General features: G+C 57.5%; 1 protein-coding gene across 1 annotated transcript in view; it reads right to left on the bottom strand.

Annotated features, from left to right (window-relative positions):
• Positions 1 to 17,973, bottom strand: part of ADAMTS14 (ADAM metallopeptidase with thrombospondin type 1 motif 14) — an 81,517-nt gene extending 63,544 nt beyond the window's left edge. The window contains exons 1-2 of the mRNA XM_040485059.1: positions 17,795 to 17,973; positions 15,666 to 16,108 (exon numbers count right to left, since the gene is read on the bottom strand). Of these exons, the coding sequence (XP_040340993.1) occupies positions 15,666 to 16,108; positions 17,795 to 17,876 (525 nt within the window). The 5' untranslated portion in view covers positions 17,877 to 17,973. The remainder of the gene's footprint in view (positions 1 to 15,665; positions 16,109 to 17,794) is intronic.
• Positions 17,974 to 17,992: the final 19 nt, after the last annotated feature.

The following is a 17,992-nucleotide window of genomic DNA, read 5'->3' as shown; positions in this document are numbered from 1 at the left end:
TCTCTCTCTCTGTCAAATTAACAAAAATTATAATAAATTAGGTGAACCACATGGTACATAAACTGTATCTCAATAAAGCTGTTTAAAAAACACGACACATTCAGGGAGAGGAGAAATGACACAAGGGTGCAAACGGGGACACACGGGCCCCACGGGGCCCCGCGAAGGGACGACGCGTGCCCCTGGGGCTGACACCCGCACACGCGCGGGCAGACAGCAGACACGTCTGTGTGGAGACGACACACAGGCACTCAGACGACAACGCGCGCACGAGCTGCACAGGCTGCCCGTGACCACGGAAGCGTGAGTCAGCACGGCTGGGATAAAAGCCCATGGACGCCGAGATTCCGAGTAATCCAAACCTGATGTGGAAGCCCTGAGCCGCAGGAGCTCTGCCGCAGGAGCTCTGCCGCAGGCTGCACGGCCAAGGCCGGGGCCCCAGCCAGGGCAAGTCTGAAAGCCGATTCTCCCCGAGCTGCAGCCTTGGGGATAGGCAGGAGGAAGGAGCCCCTGAAGGACGGAGCGGACAACCGTCAGGCTTGTCGTCAACTGGTGTGCCCGGCCCTGCGTGCCCCACGTGGGCACCCTCAGAATTCCCTGAACGGGCCGAAGTCTCGGAAGAAACACCAGGAAGCGGACATCCTCCACCAGCTGGAGGCTGTTATCCGGGGCGACCGCTGGGCCCCCCTTTCCCAGGGCCATGGCCTCTGCAGGCCCCACACCCTGGAAGGTGCTGGGTGAAAGGCTTGCTGGGCCTAGTTCCCCTGCAGCAAGAATCCTTTCGGGGAAGAAGCAATGTGGTCGGTGAGGCGGGTAAATGCAGAGACCTGACAGCCAGGATCCCTGGCGCTGCCCTCCCAAACCGTGTCATCTGGGACAAGTTACCTGACATCCCTTTGCCTCAGGATTATACCGGCATCGATCCTGTGGGTTGCTCTGAGAAATATAAACAGAGCACCTAGCACGGTCCAGGCTCGCGGCAAGGACTGCGCGAATGCTCCCGCTTGCTGCCAGAATTATCACAATCAACGCCCCGTGTGCCTGGGAGTCCCACTGGCTCATGGGTTCAGTGCTGGGAGCAGCATTCTGGAACCACAGGATGGTTAGCCTCTAACTCCTGGTGCCACCACGACCTGGCTTTCACCCGCTCAGATCGGTGCCGTAAACAGAAGGAACTGCCCGAGGGAAAAAATACCATGGGTTGAGCACCCTTAAGGGGAAAAGTCCTTAGCAAGGAGAGGCCTTCCTGGTTTAGGGGAGTTTTAAAGGCGACAAAGGGCCTGTCAAAGGTTAGTGGAAACGCACCCAGCCGCTAGGGAGCGGTCTCTGGGCGGCAAAATTGTTGCGATTTCCTTCTCTTTAAACTCTGTAGGTGTCTTCGAACTTTTCTAGGATTCCCCATCTGAAAAGGAAAGTCCATTCTGCACCGAATGTCTGCCTAGTACAACGAGCAAGTAATGATTCCATAAGAATTATTTTCAAACAGGGGCACCTGGGTGGCTCAGCCGGTTGAGCGCCCGACTTCGGCTCAGGTCATGATCTCGCGGTTTGTGGGTTCGAGCCCCGTGTGGGGGCTCCGTGCTGACGGCTCGGAGCCTGGAGCCTGCTTTGGATTCTGTCTCCATCTCTGTCTCTGCCTCTTCCCCACTCATGCTCTGTCTCTCTCTCTCTCTCTTTCTCAAATATAAATTAAAAATTTAAGAAAAAAAAAGAATTATTTTCAAACAAAGTTTTAAAAAAGGAGACAAACCCAATGAAGCCCCCCCCCTTTTCTGTCACCCAGATTCCCTGCAAGTGGTGTAAAGGCTGCTCCTGGGAGCCAGGCCCTCCCCAAGCCTCAGTTTCCACATCTGAAACCAAAGGGTCACCGGCAGGATGGACTGAGGTCACGAAGCACAAATGCCTCCCTCCCACCACCGAGGTCCTGCCCACGGCAGGGCGGCCAGCCCCTTCCTTCCCCTCCTTCCTTCTCTGGCCCGGCTCTCCTGGCATCCCCGACCTGACCCCAGCTTTTCCATCAGACACACAATAGATTTTTCCAGGAGGCCACAGCAGCGGGTGTCACCGCTAGGTGCCCGTTAGAATCATCAGAGGGATTTGCAGAATTACTGGCACCGAGACCACACCCCAGGCCAACGGATCAAATCTCAGGGGATGTGGCCCAGGCATCAGGATTCTCTCCGAGCTGCCCAAGTGATTCTACTGTGCAGCCAGGCCTGGGAACCACTCATCCAAACTCCGGAAGCTTCCCAACAATGGAATGTTTAAGGGTTCGTCCATGTCTCACAAAGAGAGTGGCATCAGCTGGGGCTGTTCGACGAGAATCAGCCGGTCATAATGCAGGAAACGGGGCAAGACAGAGAGGGAACGAGAGGACGAGAAAGTGCCCTGGACCAGGCGGGGCTGGGAAGGGCGTGTTGTGAGCACTTCCCGGGGCTGAGCCTGACCGAGGCCAGTCCCCACCTCGTGTACAGGTGCTGTCTTAGGACCCAACCACCTCCTTCCCTCGAGGGGCGGCTCCACTTCGAATGAAGAATAACTCCCCAAAATTGCCCTGAGCTGGGGGGGGGGGGGGGGGGGGGCGGGGGAGGGGGCTGTGATCTGCTGGGTGGCCAGTGGCAAGCCAATGATGTCGCGGCCACCCAAGCTGGGGAGTCCACAGCACAGACAGTGAAAACAATTAGTAGCAGGGCCTCAATGACCACGATGAAAGTGCTGATTGTCCTCTGGCACTGTGGGGAGCAGTTCCTCGGGTCTTCAAAAGCTTGGTAAATATTCTTTAAATGAAGGGTGTTCACTTTTATGACAACCCCCCCCCCCTCCCCAGCAGCAGAGATGCTGGCCCGGGGGCAGGGCAGGGACGCACGCCTGCAGGTGCTCAGAGACTCCCCATCTGCAGCAAACCCCCGCCCTGGAGCCCAGCCAGAGTTAAGGGCAGACCTTGCCAGGCTAGCAGCCACCCGTCCTTTCCATTCCCTGCGCCCAGGAGCCACGTGGCTCTGAGGCACCCCCTCCTATCACCACTGTGGCCCACCAAGCTCGGGCTGGGAGCTCGACCTTGCCCGCTTGGCCCTGAGTCCCCGCAGTGGCAGCGGCTTCAGGACAAGGAGGCAGGGAGCGGCTTTCACATGCCAGGGGGCAGTGTGGACGCCAGGCCCCAGGCTGAGGGGCGGCTCCCTGCACCGAGGCCCCGCAGTCTCCAACCTCCAGCTCAGAGGCAGAGCCGCGGACAGTGGGGCAGCTCCAGGAAGGAGCGTGGCCAGTCCCTCCCACAGCTGGGGGCCAGCCCCCACCAGGTCACTTGTCCCGGCGCAACCTCCCCTCTGAGCCATCCGACATCGCCCCGGCCCAGAGGGGCGCTGACTGGGTTTTAAGCCATGTTCTCCCTACACGAGATCACGCACGTGAAATGTTCACCACGGAGTCTGACACGCAGCAGGACTGCAGCCAGCGACACACGGAGGCTGCGGTGGCAGCAGGGACGGTTTCCCAGGCAAGGTGGAGGAGGATGGGAGGATGAAGGGGGAGTGGGCTTCGTTCGTCGCTCAGATTCCTGTGCAGGGCCCAGCCCCAACCCCCCCCCCCCCCCCCCCAGAGGCTCCCGACCACTCAGGCCCTCCAGGCATCCCGGCCCTCCTCTGCACGGTGGCGACGAATCCGTATTTGCCGGGCCTCGTGGCTGTCCTTACTCCTGACCTAGCCTTGGCACCATGGCCCCGTCTTCCAGATTTCTTAGAACTCGGACACGTCACCAAACCTTGTGTCTGCTAAGCCCTGTCGGTTACTAGCAACGCAAACGCCCACATCCCAGCCGCTAGGGCCACTCACCAGGTTCCCGACTCACTTTACACATTCACGTGCGTCTCTGCAGTTTCTCCTAAACCTCTGTCTGCGGTGCCCTTCATCTATTCACTCATTCACTCCTTCATTCATTCGTTCATTCAGAGATAATGACTGAGCCAGCCCTGTTCTGGGCACTGGGGACACAGCCCCAAATTCCTCCTCACCTCGGGCTAACGTTCTATCGAGGGGGGGGAGACAGGCAATCAATAAGTAAAACTAGGCATACCAGGTGGAAACAGCGGTGGGGGAGAACGTTTACACGGAGTACAGAAATGGGATCTGGAACTTTTAAGTAGTGGAGTCAGGGAAGAGGTTACTCAGAAGGTGACATCTGAGAAAAAGTCTGAGGGAGATGGCAGTCTCTGGGGAGGAATGCTCCAAAGGAGGGCAGTCAGGGGAGCACAGCCCGAGAGGGGTGGAGGAGGCCACAGGCGGACAGGGAGGAGGGACCACAGTCCAGGCCTGCTTGGCTTTCCCCGGGTGAGTGTCACGGGAGCGCTTGGACTTAACAAGACTGCTCTGGCTGCTGTCATGGGCAGGGGCGTGGGTGGAGGCAGGGAGATCCGTGAGGGAGGCCACAACCATCACCCCCGAGAGAGGTAGTGTCTGGACCACCCCAGCACTTGTATTTCCCGTCAAGCCCTGTTACACGGGCCCTGCTCCGTACCTGGAACCACGCATGTTCACGTGGGCCTCCACACCTCTGTCCCTGCTGTGAGCTCTGCCAGGAACGCCCCTCCCGCCCAGCTCAAACGTCACCCCATCGCCGCTCCCTCCCCTGTGGCCTCAGTGGCTCCTGGCAGCGCTCTGTCCCCATCCAGGGGATTTTCTTGTCTATTTTTTGACATGTGAGCTTCAGGAGGACAAGTACTGAGCCACAAACCCCCTTAAAAGAAGCATCCTTGGGGCCAAGCCTCCTTAATAAACTCCCTTGGGCATATCGCCCTTAATGAGAGGTCTGTTCTCCCATAAAATGTGGCCATGGCTTAGGGGACAGCATGTTTTACCTAGAGTCTCCCCATCTACGGACCGTGAATTATGAGGTAACAAAGCATCGAGCAGTCAGCGCTCCCAGGCCAGCAGCCTGTCGGGCCACAGAACACAAGGCCTCTTTGGGCTCGAGGAGCTAATTCAGAGTGTGGGCTCCTGCCAGCCCCAAGGGGCGGAAATGAACCTCTGCTGTGGGGTGGAGGTGACTGGGGGTATGGGCATTTTCTGGACAGATCAAAGGTAGAAATATCTGGTTGGCTTAAAAGCAAAGGCTGACAAAGGGCTTCAGGAGACCCTTGGGGAACAGGGTCTGCATCCAGACCACCCGTGTCCTGACAAATGCTCCCACCTTCGAACAGTTCTCTAAAAGGGGACCGTGCTTCAGGCCCCTCAGCCCGTGTTACAGAGAACAGAAGAAAAGGAGACTGCAGGGTGTTTCATATTCTCTGACAAGTAACGTGTGCCTCACAGCAGCCCACTGCCCTCCAATATTTTGAAAACGGAGAAAACAGTGGCAATGGTGATTTAGGGCCTAGAAACACCAGAAGGCTCTGTTTGACCTTCAAATCCTGTTAACCAGAAGGCTGACACTTGGTTTTTCTTAGTTGGCTTCCCAGTTTTCGGGGACCCAAGGACACGCAGAAGCTGAGCATCCTACTCTCCCAGTGGGACCCGGGCCCGAGGACTGCCAGCCCGGGCCCCAGAGGGCAAGCACCAGACCAACGGTGTAGGAACACCCTTTTGGGCTCTAAAGCTGTTGCCACAGCTACTGCATCACTGGCCAGCACAGGGCTTGCAACCCTGAGTCACTGTCGACATTTACTCAGTCCTTTCCCACTGACTCAGAAGAGGCCGAGTGGGATGGTGGGGGAGCACTGGACTGGGAGCCAGGGGCCCTGACAGTCGCCCTTTGACCCTGGGTGAGTCTCTTCCCTTCCGTGGGCTTCAGCTTCCTTGTCTGGAAAATTAAGAGGGGACCAAGAGGCCCCCCGAAGCCTCCTCCAGCCACAGCTGTCCACACTCAGGCCAAAGTCAGGGTGGCCTATGGAAATGACGTTGAGCTGAACTCACCCCTGGAGGTTTTCATAACAAGGATTATTTGTGCTAACAGGAAACACGGAGCTGCCAGAGCCCAGGCAGCCTGCAAAGATTACCGTTATTGGGCTCGTCATGGTCATTGTTGTTTCTCAGGCTCCGGAGGCAGGCAAGGCCTACATGCTGAACACAGAATGCCAGGCCCCGCAGATGGCTTGGGAACGTCCCACCGCAGGGTCCAGGTGTGGAAACTGAGGCTCAGAGAGGTCAAGCGACTTTCCCAGAGTCATGCCCAAATCCCCCTGGGCCCCCTCCGAAAGCCCACCCCCGGGCCCCTGCCCCACTGAGCACGGCTGGCAGATGAAAGGCCAGCGCAGCCCCGAAGACACTCACGGGCCCGGAGGCCGCCCTCCCTCCAGCCCGCCTGAGGACGCCAGGGAAGAAAAATAAAACCAGCCCCCAGACCAGCCCCCAATGGCCCTGCTCGAGAGGAGCCGCAGTGAGGTGATGTCTGGCTTTTATTCCATATCATAAATAAGTTATTAATCCAGGGCAGACAGCAAGGCACAGCCATGGGGAGACCGGGGAGGTGAAACTCTGCAAGACCAGACCACCTTGAGGACTGGAAAACCACCCAGGCCCCAGACCCCGCAAGTCCGCTCAGACAGAGGCCCCGGTGGGACAGGGGCTTCTGGGAAGCAAGCAGAGCACTGGAACGGGTGACCAGCGGTCTGGACACAAACCTACCGTGGATCCTGCCTCAGTTTCTCTATTTATTCCAAGAGATCAGCAAGAGTGAGTGAACGCTACCATGATATTGTTCTAGGCGCTACGGCAGAACTTTATACGTTTGATTTCCAGTGAATAAAACAAGGTAGGACACCCCCTTCACAGATGTGGAAACTGAGGCTCAGAGAGGTCAAGCGACTTTCCCAGAGTCACCGTGGACGAGCGATGGCAAAGGAGGCTGCAGTCCTCCTGTCCCCGTCCGCACGCCTCTCTGCGGTGAGACTTTGCCGCCGCCGGCCTCCAGAGGTGGCACCCATTTCCCCGCTCCTGGAAAACCGAACCTTGGCCTTGTGGCTCTCTTTGACCCACGGAATGCACAGAAGCAGTCACGCAGCTGCCCAGACCAGGCCTGAAGAGGTCCCGCGGCTTCCGGCCGTGGTCTCCGGAGACTGCGGTGCCAAAACCGGTGCTGCCCGCCGGCCGGAGGGAGCTGGGGCCCCGCCGGCCAGCACCGACGCCGGATGTGGGAACCGGGCCAGCTCGGACCGTCCAGCCCAGCCCGCCGTCCGGCTGCGCACAGCTGCGGGGGGAGCCCGGGAGCAGCCAGCAGAGGAACCTCGCAGCCAACCTACAGAATCACCATAGCACTCCCTCACAGGGTCAGCTCACCCCGCAGCCACCAAGAGTCTGCCCCGGGGCAGGCCCTGTGCGGGGTCCCGAGGACACACGGGTGACTAAGCTCGGACCCCGCCCTTGGGGAACCCGATGGGACGGGTCCGGGTGAGGACGCAAACTGGGGCCAGGAGCAAGTTGTAGCCTGAGGAAAACTAACAGGCCTGGTGAGGTCAGGACGGGGACGGGCTCTGCCTGCCCAGCTGAGAGCCCGGGGACCTCTCTGGGGGTGTCAAGCAGAGCAATAGGTTGCTCTTGACCTTCTTCCTCTTTCCCACCAGCCACCTCCCCAGACCCAGCAGATTCAGCCGACAAGCTCACACCGTCCCATAGCAACAGCTGCAGCATATCGCGTACTGAGCACACAGGACAGCTCTAGGAAGTGACCTCCCTTACGATGCCCACCTCACAGGTGAGGAAACGGAGGCACAGAGAGGCCCAGTAACTGTCCAAGGCCACACAGCATGTGTGAAAGCCAGAGCTGGGACTTCAACCCGGGAGATGCAGTTGCAGGGGTCGCTCTCTCGTCCCCTCACGAACCGCCCCACTGGCGATCAGGGGCCTCTAGCTAATTGTCCTTCTGTGACCGGCCCACACGCTGTCTTAATAGGACCCTTTGCTTCAAAACCGCTATTTCTGGGGCACGTGGGTGGCTCAGTCAGTTAAGCATCCGACTCTCGATTTCGGCTCAAGTCCATGATCTCCCGGTTCATGAGCTCAAGCCCCACATCCAGCTCTGTGCTGTCAGGGCTTGGGATTCTCTCTCCCTCTCCCTCTCTGTCACTGCCCCTCCCGTGAGCTCCCTCTCTCTCTCTCTCTCTCAAAATAAACAAACTAAACAAACACTTTTTTAGGTCACTATTTCAAATTTCTCCTTCAAATACTTAAAAGATCTCACAAAGCCAGATGGGTACTTCCTTTAAACAGGGCATACCCCCACACCCCCTGTTTGCCACAGTCCCCCCTCCCCTACTATACGGGGCCCTTTCTCTGTGTCACTCCCTGCTCCTGGAGGCACTGGAGTCACCACCTCCTGTGCAACGTGAGCCCCACCCCATGCTTGGCACTGAGATAAACAGAAGGTGTAAGCCAGCCTCCGGATTCTGGGAACCAGGTGGCTAACGTGAGGGATGTACAAGCGAGTGGAGGGAAGGGGAAGGCACCAGAGGAGGGGCAACCAGCCTGAGCAAAGGTTGGGGGGGGGGGGGCTGCAAAGTCAGGTGAGAACACATCAGCATGGCTGGGGAGAGGGTGGGGGTCCGCAGAGCAGGAACCACTATCTAGGCCAGGGAGGCGGGAGGAGCAACAAGGTGAGACCAGACCAACCTCTGTCCCTCCCAGGGTTGACAGCACAGCCGAGTGAGGGCAGGCAGCCCGCAGGCCAAGATGTACAGAGACAGGCCAGCTGGGTGGCTGGACGAGGGCACCTCTTGAAACTCCAGGCATCACACTCCACATCCCCAGGACAGGGGTGGACAGCAGGACAGAGCCAGGGGCTTCCCAAGGAGGTACTGGGTCAGCCCACCGGCTCCCCAGCCAGCAAGGAGTGGCCCCCAGGGCAAGAACAGGTGCTGACAGGGACACCAATGAGCCACAGGCAAATATGCAATGGCAGCACCGTACCAGCGTGCATCTGGAAAGATCAGCGTCTTCCACCAATACTAAGGTAACTCCTGCTTCCAGACCCCCCCCATGGCTCCCTATGGCCACAGGGGCAAGTCTAAGCTCCACGGTGAGGCACAGATTTTCCAAACTACATTTTCACTGCTCCCCCTCTCCTATGGAGAGCTGGGATGATTCGCCATTTCCCTACGAAGAATGCCTACAGTTCCTACCTCCGGGTTTTAAAAAACTCCTACTGAGGCTTTAATATGCGGCCCAAATGGCCTCTCCCCTCGGAAGCCTTCTCGGAGCACCTGTCCTTTTCAATAGTCCCCTCCAGGCCACCCACCAAGTGCATTATGCTTCCCTGTTCTCCCATAAAACACTGAAGTTTAGTGTGGTCTGTCTGGTTTCGCACTGTCCACTGGGCACGGCAGCCTTTTCTTTAAACTGTGGGCTTCAAGCCCCCTGGGGGGGGCGGGGGGGCTCAGTCGGTTAAGGGTCCACTTCGGCTCAGGTCATGATCTCACGGTCTGTGAGTTCGGGCCCCGCGTCAGGCTCTGTGCCGACAGCTCAGAGCCTGGAGCCTGCTTTGGATTCTGTGTCTCCCTCTCTCTATGCCCCTCCCCCACTCACTCCCTCTCTCCCTCTCTCTCTCTCAAAAATAAATAAACATTAAAAAAATTCAAACTGTGGGCTTCTAGAATTCAGGGAGACAGGGCTGAGTCTCATCCCTGCACCCCCAGGACCTCGTGAAGGGCCGGGCTCTGGACAAGGGCCCAGGGATTAAAGCAGCTGCATTATCTCAGCTCAGTCGTGACACTTAAACCCCCACGCGTGGAGCCAGTGCTGATCGGCTCATCGTGCTAAGATTGCCGAAGCAGAGGGAAGGCAGGGCTTGGCCAGCCCGGGGACCAGAGGTGGCCTCAGACCCACGCCAGAGAACGCTGCTGATCTACATCCTGCTGCAACGCAAGGGCATCTGATAATATTTACGGTGTTTTCCACTATTAATAATAACTGTAATTACTGTAGTAAATGCTATGAGAGGTAATAAATATTAGTATCAAGAGCCACTGAAATAATTTCCTTTATTAAGACCCCACCATACACCAGATGCTTCGCTTTTTTATATCATCTTATTTAATTCTCTGTACAAGCCTACAAATGGTTGCCCTTCTCTCCTTTTGAAAGTGAGGAATGTATACACAGAGCGATTTAGAAACACAGTCAGGGTCACGCGGCCAGTCTGGACCAGAGCGAAGAGACCCCGCACTTTCTGTCGCCCTAGACTGTCTCCTCACAATTACTAACAGCACCTGTCTAGGCCTTTCTACTGGCCGGGCACATTTTGTAACAGCTTTACTGAAATATAATTCATATACCATACAATTCACCCATTTAAAGCGTAGAATTTAATGGTATTTAGTATATGCACAGGGCCGTGCAACTGCCCCACAATCAATTTTAGAATTTCATCACCCCGTAAAGAAACCCCCTCCCCATCTGCTCCCTACCCCACTGTAAGCCCATTCTAAAGGCAAAGGACAGAGCCTCAGAGAGCTGCTGTGATTTGCACATTAGGCAGGGGTAAGAAGCAAGGCTGGGACCCAGCCCCGCTGCCCCTCCTCACACGGCCTGCCAGGGGTCTACTCTGTAACCCCTTAAATATGCATGATCTGCAGAGGGTGAAAAACGGAACCAGATGGTGACAGAGCTTACATGTGCCTTGCTTCCACACCAGGCCCGTGACTCACAGAGTCACTGAAGGCAAAGGGGGGACACACAGCACAGACAAGTCCCCACCACTCCCAGTGCAGGGGCAGCGAGGCCCAGGACACAGGGAGGCAGACAAGGCAGTGGGGGAAGGAGCCTTTTGGGCAGTCTGGGATCTAGATGGTTCGAGGGGCCCCACTCCGCTGACCCCATTCCTGCACCCCCAATCCCTCCTGACCCACAAAGAACTGGCCCCTGCCCCAGGCCTCTGTGTTCCTCCCGGGAATTCAGAGCCATAATCGCTAACAGGGGACCTGCTCTGCACTTGACCCCCAGCCCGGGGTGCTGAGGTGACCCGGGTCCTCCCTGCCCACAGGCCCTCAGAGGCTGGGGGTCACAGGAGTGTCGGGAGAACCACTGCACTGACTGGCTGGGCTCCCCGAGACGGGCTCTGAAGAGTGGTCCTGCCTGGGCACATTCCCAGTTGGGTATCCTGGGGCTCCCGCCCGCCCCCCGCCCCAGGGGAAACAATTTGCAGGTAGGAGGGGCCGCCCACATCCCTTATTTCCTTCCCCCACACAAGCCTGCCCTGGGCCAGTCATTCTCTCGGCTGGCCAGAGGCCCAGCACTTCCTTTCACATTTATAACGTTTGAACAGTCTTGCGCCAATGCCACCTCCTTCAGGGAGGCTTCCTAGATGCCCTGACCAAAATAAGTGGGTCCTTCTGCTGCTGCCTCACACAAACCCGTGATTTGTCTGCTCGTATGTCTGGGTCCCCATTATCCTACAAACTCATCCAGGGCAGAGGTCCCAGCTTCCTCATTCCTGGGTCCTTCCTGACCCTCTCCCCCCCCCCCCCACTGTGACACACAAGACCCTCCAGAAGAGCAGGTGGGAAACAAGGTCAGTTTGGGCATGAATTCACCGCAGGGCACAGCACCCTCCCAGCGTCTGTCCCCCGTGTCCGTGGGGAAGTGGCTCTATGGGATGGCAGTGGCACTCGCTGCCCTCCCCCTACCCCCGGGGGGGTTCCAGTTGGCAATGAGGACCAAGCCACCAGTTTAGACATGGCACTTCCCCCCAGCGCAGCTAAGATCCAAATGGCTGCAGTCTATCCACACAAAGGGTCTTTGTTCAAGCCCTTCTCACGGTTGGAAGGTTGGCTTGGCCATGAGGGCCAAACTCGGGGCTGGCTGTCTTTCCTCCTGGTACCTGCAGCGAAGCCTGGTCTGGCACAGAGCATGTCCTAGAACCCGCCAGGCGAGGAGGCCTCAACCATAGGTTTGGAGAGGCCTGGCTTCAAATTCCTTCAGCTGGCCTGCCCCGCGTCCCAAAGCACCAATGCCAGAGCTGGAAGGGGCTCTGAGCCCCTCTATCCCATCCTCTGAGGTGTAGCTAAGAGGCAAATGGAGCCCAGAGAAGGAGAGCAGCATGCCCAGGGTCACACAGCCACGTCTCCAACTCCCAGCTCAGACTCTTTGCAGTTAACAGGCTGTCCCATCCCTACTCGAGGACCCCTCTCCTATCCTGCCCTCCCCTCAAGGTCAGGCCAAGGCCCACCTTCCCAGTGCGCCTTCTGGGATCCCCTCCCCGGTTCCATCCAGCATGGGGATGGACCCTCACTGGCTTGAAGAAGGAAGAGCTTCTGCCCAGAATGCCCTCCTCGCCCTCTGGCCTCAGCAAACTTCTACCCACCCTTCAAGGCCCAGTTCAAACGTGACGTTCCCGGGGCACCAAAGACAATAATCGCTCCCGTCTCCTGAGCACCATCTCCATCGTGCTCTGGAATGCCAACAAGTTAACGCAGAAACTACCAGAGGTGTTTCTCCTGCTTGGCACCCAAGTTCCTTGAGGGCAGGGACGGGGCTCTCTGCGAAGCAGGGTAATAACATCTGCATGCACACCGCGTACGACCGGCGGGCTTTACAAACCATACGGCGCTGGGCAAACAAGCTCTCTGCCTATCCTCAGATCTTCCCCCCACGGCTGTCTCCCCGTCTATACAGCGGGTGAAAATAATGAGTGCACATCCCCGTGTGCAGGCCGGGGCTGTTGCTGCTCTATTCCTCGGGTCACTTTCATTTTCTTACGTCTCCCTGAGGACCTCACCCACGGCCAGTGGTCAGTACGTATGTTTTTAGAAAGAAGGCCTTTTGGGACTTGAGGTGCTAAAGAAGATGGGGTTAAAATCCAAAGACCACACACAGATACAGACTCAAATCCGATCAGAAATGTTACACCGTAGGGGCGCCTGGGTGGCTCCGTCCGTCGAGCGACGGACTTCGGCTCAGGTCGTGATCTCGCGGTTTGCGAGTTCGAGCCTCGCCTCGGGCTCTGTGCTGAAAGCTCAGAGCCCGGAGCCTGCTTCGGATCCTGTGTCTCCCTCTCCCTCTGCCCCTCCCCTGCTCATGCTCTGTCTCAGAAATAAATAAACATTAAAAAATTTAAAGAAAGAAAGAAAGAAAGAAAGAAAGAAAGAAAGAAAGAAAGAAAGGTTGCACTGTGGCCTTTGGGTCCAAAGGGGGCTCAGCTGGGTCACCGTGAACAGCCCCTTGCTCTCATGGGACCCGGAGCAGTTTTCCGGAATGGGCTGGAAATTCTGAAATCCTTGCCCCGGGGAGGCTTCTGCACTGGGCTGTGGCTAGGGACTGGCTCCAGAGACAGCCGAAGGCAGCAGCAGTGGCCTGGGGGCAAGCCAAAGCAGTGGTAGTCATACCACAGGTAGTAATGCTGTTGATCGTCCACTGACAGCTTTGAGGCCCCAACATACTTTCGTGGGGGCAGCGGAAGAGGCGGTGGCCGCAGCCCTGTCACTGAAGAGCCAACAGCCTCTGTGGCTGCGGACCGGAGAGGGAGTTCACGGTGCGATTCGGTCAAGCCACTGGTTTGCACCAGCACTTTCTGTCTCGCCCTCTGCACAGACACCGCATCCCTGGGCGACTGCAAACATCAGTCACCCCTTAGGGGGGGTGATGATGAAAAAAAGAACAAGAAGCCCTGGCCCACATCAAGGCAGTGTGACAATCAGCAGGAAGACACCGTGCAAGGACGGGGACACGGGGAGAAATGCTCCCAGCCCCACTAGTGAAGAAAGATTCCCCCTTAGCATCCTCCCGATCTGACGCATCCCTCACTTAAAGCGGAAGGGCAGAGGAGCACGGGGGTCCTTTCCTGAGACGCGTCAGCTCATACCTGACAAAGCGTGACAAAGTAAAGCCTGGGACTGCCACACGGGCTCCCAAGCACCTGAGACACTGGGGATGGAGCCAAACTCCAGCACGAGTCAAGGCTCCGAGAGGGCCACCCACGGCTTTGGGGTTTGCCGTACAGAGCCAACTAGCAGGCGTTCTGAGCTTGGGTGGAAGGAACTCACTGAGAGGGGCGCCTGGGTGGCTCAGTCGGTTGAGCGTCCGACTTCAGCTCAGGTCATGATCTCGCGGTCCGTGAGTTCAAGCCCCGCATCGGGCTCTGGGCTGATGGCTCAGAGCCTGGAGCCTGCTTCCGATTCTGTGTCTCCCTCTCTCTCTGCCCCTCCCCCGCATTCATGCTCTGTCTCTCTCTGTCTCAAAAATAAAAAAACATTAAAAAAATATATTAAAAAAAAAAAAAAAAAAAGGAACTCACTGAGCTCCTGAGTGGCTCAGTGAGTTAAGTATCTGACTCTTGATTTCGGCTCAGGTCATGATCTCACGGTTCGTCGATTCGAGCCCCGCGTTGGGCTCCACACGGACAGTGCAGAGCCTCCTTGGGATTCTCTCTCTTGCCCTCTCTCCCTGCCCCTCATCCGCACATGCACGTGTGTGCTCTCCCTCCCTCTCTCTCTCAAAATAAATGAACTTTAAAAAAGAAATCTGGGGGTGCCTGGGTGGCGCAGTCGGTTAAGCGTCCGACTTCAGCCAGGTCACGATCTCGCGGTCCGGGAGTTCGAGCCCCGCGTCAGGCTCTGGGCTGATGGCTCAGAGCCTGGAGCCTGTTTCCGATTCTATGTCTCCCTCTCTCTCTGCCCCTCCCCTCGTTCATGCTCTGTCTCTCTCTGTCCCAAAAATAAGTAAACGTTGAAAAAAAATTTTTTTTAAATATAAAAAAGAAATCTGGTTTTTTTTAAATTTTTTTTTAATGTTTATTTATTTTTGAGAGAGACAGAGACAGAATGCGAGTGGGTTAGGGGCAGACAGAGAGGGAGACACAGACTCCGAGGCGGGCTCCAGGCTCCGAGCTGTCAGCACAGAGCCCGACGCGGGGCCCGAACTCACGGGCCGTGAGATCATGACCTGAACCGAAGTCAGACGCTCAACCGCGGGAGAGGAGGCGTCCCCGAAAATCTGTGCTGTGTGGCACTGTCACCACATAGCCACCCAGGCACCCCAAGAAATCTGTTTTTTTTTTTAAAAAAGGGGAGCACTCACAGAACGGAGCACTGGGAAAGAGCAGGCTGACTTTAAGACCAAAGACAGTGGGGGATGAGGAAGGACGTAACAATAACAAAAATAACGGCAGCTAACACCAACAGAGCCTTGACCCCATGCCAGGCAGGTGCTGACCACCCACCACATTGCCTGGTAAGGTAGGTCCTATTATCGTCACTACCACTCAGCCCCGGGAGGGCGTGGACCATGTCTGTGGCATCCCCCAGAGCCTGAACAGGGCTGGCCACATAGGACGCACACAGTAAATGTGTGCATTATGCATAAATCCTTGCTTCACACAGGAGGGAAGGCAGCGCAGAGTAATTAACATCTCCAAAGCCTCAGGGCTACCGGGTGGCCCAGCCAGGATTCAGCCCCAGCAGAGCCCGCCTTCCTTACCGCTGCATGTGTCTGGGCTCAGAGAATCCTGCTAGCTTAAGCCGTGGTCCCAGCGCGTCCGGTGGGGGAATGGACAAGGCATCATCCTAACCAGATCTTCCGCACCTGCCAGAGCGTGAACCTGGTGGCCAGTGGGGCATGCAGAGCTCTCCAGAAGCAGTGAGGCCTGTGACTGGCCCAAACCACACATTGTGCCCCCAGGAGTCCCAAACACGGGGAGCCAAGGAGAAAACCACGCCAGCCTGGCTCGGGTAGCCAGGCTTGTCCCTTACCAATCCGTCGCAGTTGCTGATGGCGACAGCTGCCCCTGGCATGCCCGTGACGTCCCCGGTGTAGACACACTCCCGCCGCAAGGGCTGTCGGAACAGCTCCCGAAAATCCTCCTGCCACTCCACGGAGGCTCCGGGCACCACCAGCCGTCGGTTGGGCCGTAGGCGCAAATGCAGTTCCTCCCCGAAAACAGTAACATTGAAGTAGAGGGAGGAGCGCCCCACCCGGCCAGGCTGCAGGGTGGCTCCTTTGCGGCGCAGGGGGCTGCGGGCCACCCGGAGGTGACCTGAGCGTGACCGTGGTGCGGGTGGCTCATCCACTATTGCACTCCCTGAGGAGGCTGCTGCTGGCCCAGACAGCACGTGGGAGAGGAAGCGTCCCCGAAAGTCTGTGCTGCATGGCACTGTCACAACATAGTCACTGAGCTTTCCGGAGAGGCGCAGCTCTGCTGGAAGTAAACAAGGAGTTACATCAATGTAGTCTGTGCAAAGGTAAGGGGAGACCAGCAATCCCACGGGCGGAGAGAGCTCTGCAACCCTCAGCATCATCTCGGAGGGACCTCTTAGCCCAAGTTCATCCGATAGCCATCCAGTGCTTCCTGAGCCTCTGGATCTCTGTACTTAGATGAACGGTGTTCAAGTACTCTGTGCACATAACTTGCTTTCTGTAGTCCCCAAGGCCCTGTTAAACTTAACAGAAGAAAAGAAATGATGCCAGAGTCCTGTCTGTCACTCCAGCCACGAGCCTTCCAACTTTGGGCATTGCCAAGGAAAGGGTTGAAATTCCCCGAAAGCCCCCAGGGCAAGGAGAGGGATGGCGGGATCTGCCCAGACTCCCTCAGTGTGCTGAAGTCACCAGCCCAGCCTGGGGTAGGGCCCTCCTCGCCAAGCTCTCTGAACACAGCCAGCAAAACACACACACCTAGAAACCCAGGGGATCCTGGGCACGTGTCAAGGAGACAGGAGCTGGAGAAGGGAGGGAGGGAGTACAGGTTCTATGTTTGTCCAAGTTTAGAAAGAAAACTTTTTAAAGTAAACAGAGGCTGCTGAGATTTCGACACGGCCCAGCACCAAGCCTGGTAAATATAGATCTTCAAAAATAAAGAAGAGACGCATGGGGTGACCTGCCCACTCGGACTGAATTAAGTGTGAGGTCATGGCCCCATGCTCCAGGCTGCATGCCAGCAGCCCGGTCCTCACACAGCTCTCCCTGAGCCCAGCCAGGCCCAGCAGGAATGACAGCTCGCTGGCTTCCAGGCTTGGTGATTCAGGGACGGGAGTTTGGAGGGATTTTCATTTCCACATGGCTCCGTCTTTTGCCTCCCTTAGCCCCCTTCACACTACCGATGAAACCTAGAAAATGACATCTCCCGAAAACCCCCCATGCTCATGGCAGTTACGGTGGGGGAGTACTGACTCTCCTCTGGTTTTACCCATTGAGACCCCCCCAGGATTTCTGCTAGGGAGATCCCACTTCAGTACATGAGTATAGAGCTCACAGACAAGCAGATGTCCCGCCTAGAAATAACCAGAGTCCCCTCCCCATGCTCAGGTGAGGGTGTGGGGCGTCTGGTCTGTGTGTGAGACGGTGTCTGCACAGAGCCTGAGAATGATGGAGGAGAGAGCTAGCAGTGTGTTTCCCAGCAGGAGTGTGAGGGCCAGGTGCTCACTGGGTGTGGGCAACCACCTGCCAGCCTGACTCCGTGAGGATGAGGCAGTGAGACACGCACACACAAGTTGAGAGACAGTAGGCACTGAAAGTTAAAGGCACACGGGACAGAAACAGACCAATAGAGTGTGTGTGTGTGTGTGTGTGTGTGTGTGTGTGTGCGCGCGCGCGCGCGGGCGCGGGCGCGTGAGAGAGAGAGACAGAGACAGAGACAAATATATAGCCCCTAAGAAGAGACTCCAGATTCCCAAAACCTCTCCGGGGTCTCTCCACCTCTCGTGCCAGAAAGGAAGAGCAAGCTCGGGTCAGCGACCGGGCCATAGGGCAAGAAAGAGCTCAAGCCCAGGGCGCGCACCGCCTCCTGCTCCCCGGAATGCCGCCGGCCCCTCGGGCCCCCTGGGGCCAGCCTGACTCCCGGGCACCCCGGACCCCTCGCGCCCCCGCGCGCCCGACCTGCACGCACCTGGGGTCCGGCTGCCCGCGGCGGCGCAGAGCGCCCAGTGCAGGGGCAGCAGGCAGGACAGCAGCGTGCGGAACGGAGCCATGTGGCCGCGCGCGGACGCGGGCCCGAGGGCGCCCGAGCCCCGGGCTCCGGGCTGCCGACGAGGCTGGAGCGCGCCCCGGACTGCCGAGCGCGGGCCGACCGTCCTCCGCCCCCTCC

This window comes from Herpailurus yagouaroundi, unplaced genomic scaffold, assembly GCF_014898765.1.
Source record: "Herpailurus yagouaroundi ecotype Mexico unplaced genomic scaffold, PumYag 163, whole genome shotgun sequence".
Classification (NCBI taxonomy): domain Eukaryota; kingdom Metazoa; phylum Chordata; class Mammalia; order Carnivora; family Felidae; genus Herpailurus; species Herpailurus yagouaroundi.
The sequence above is the reverse complement of the archived record's forward strand: the minus strand, read 5'-3'. Positions and strand labels throughout refer to the sequence as shown.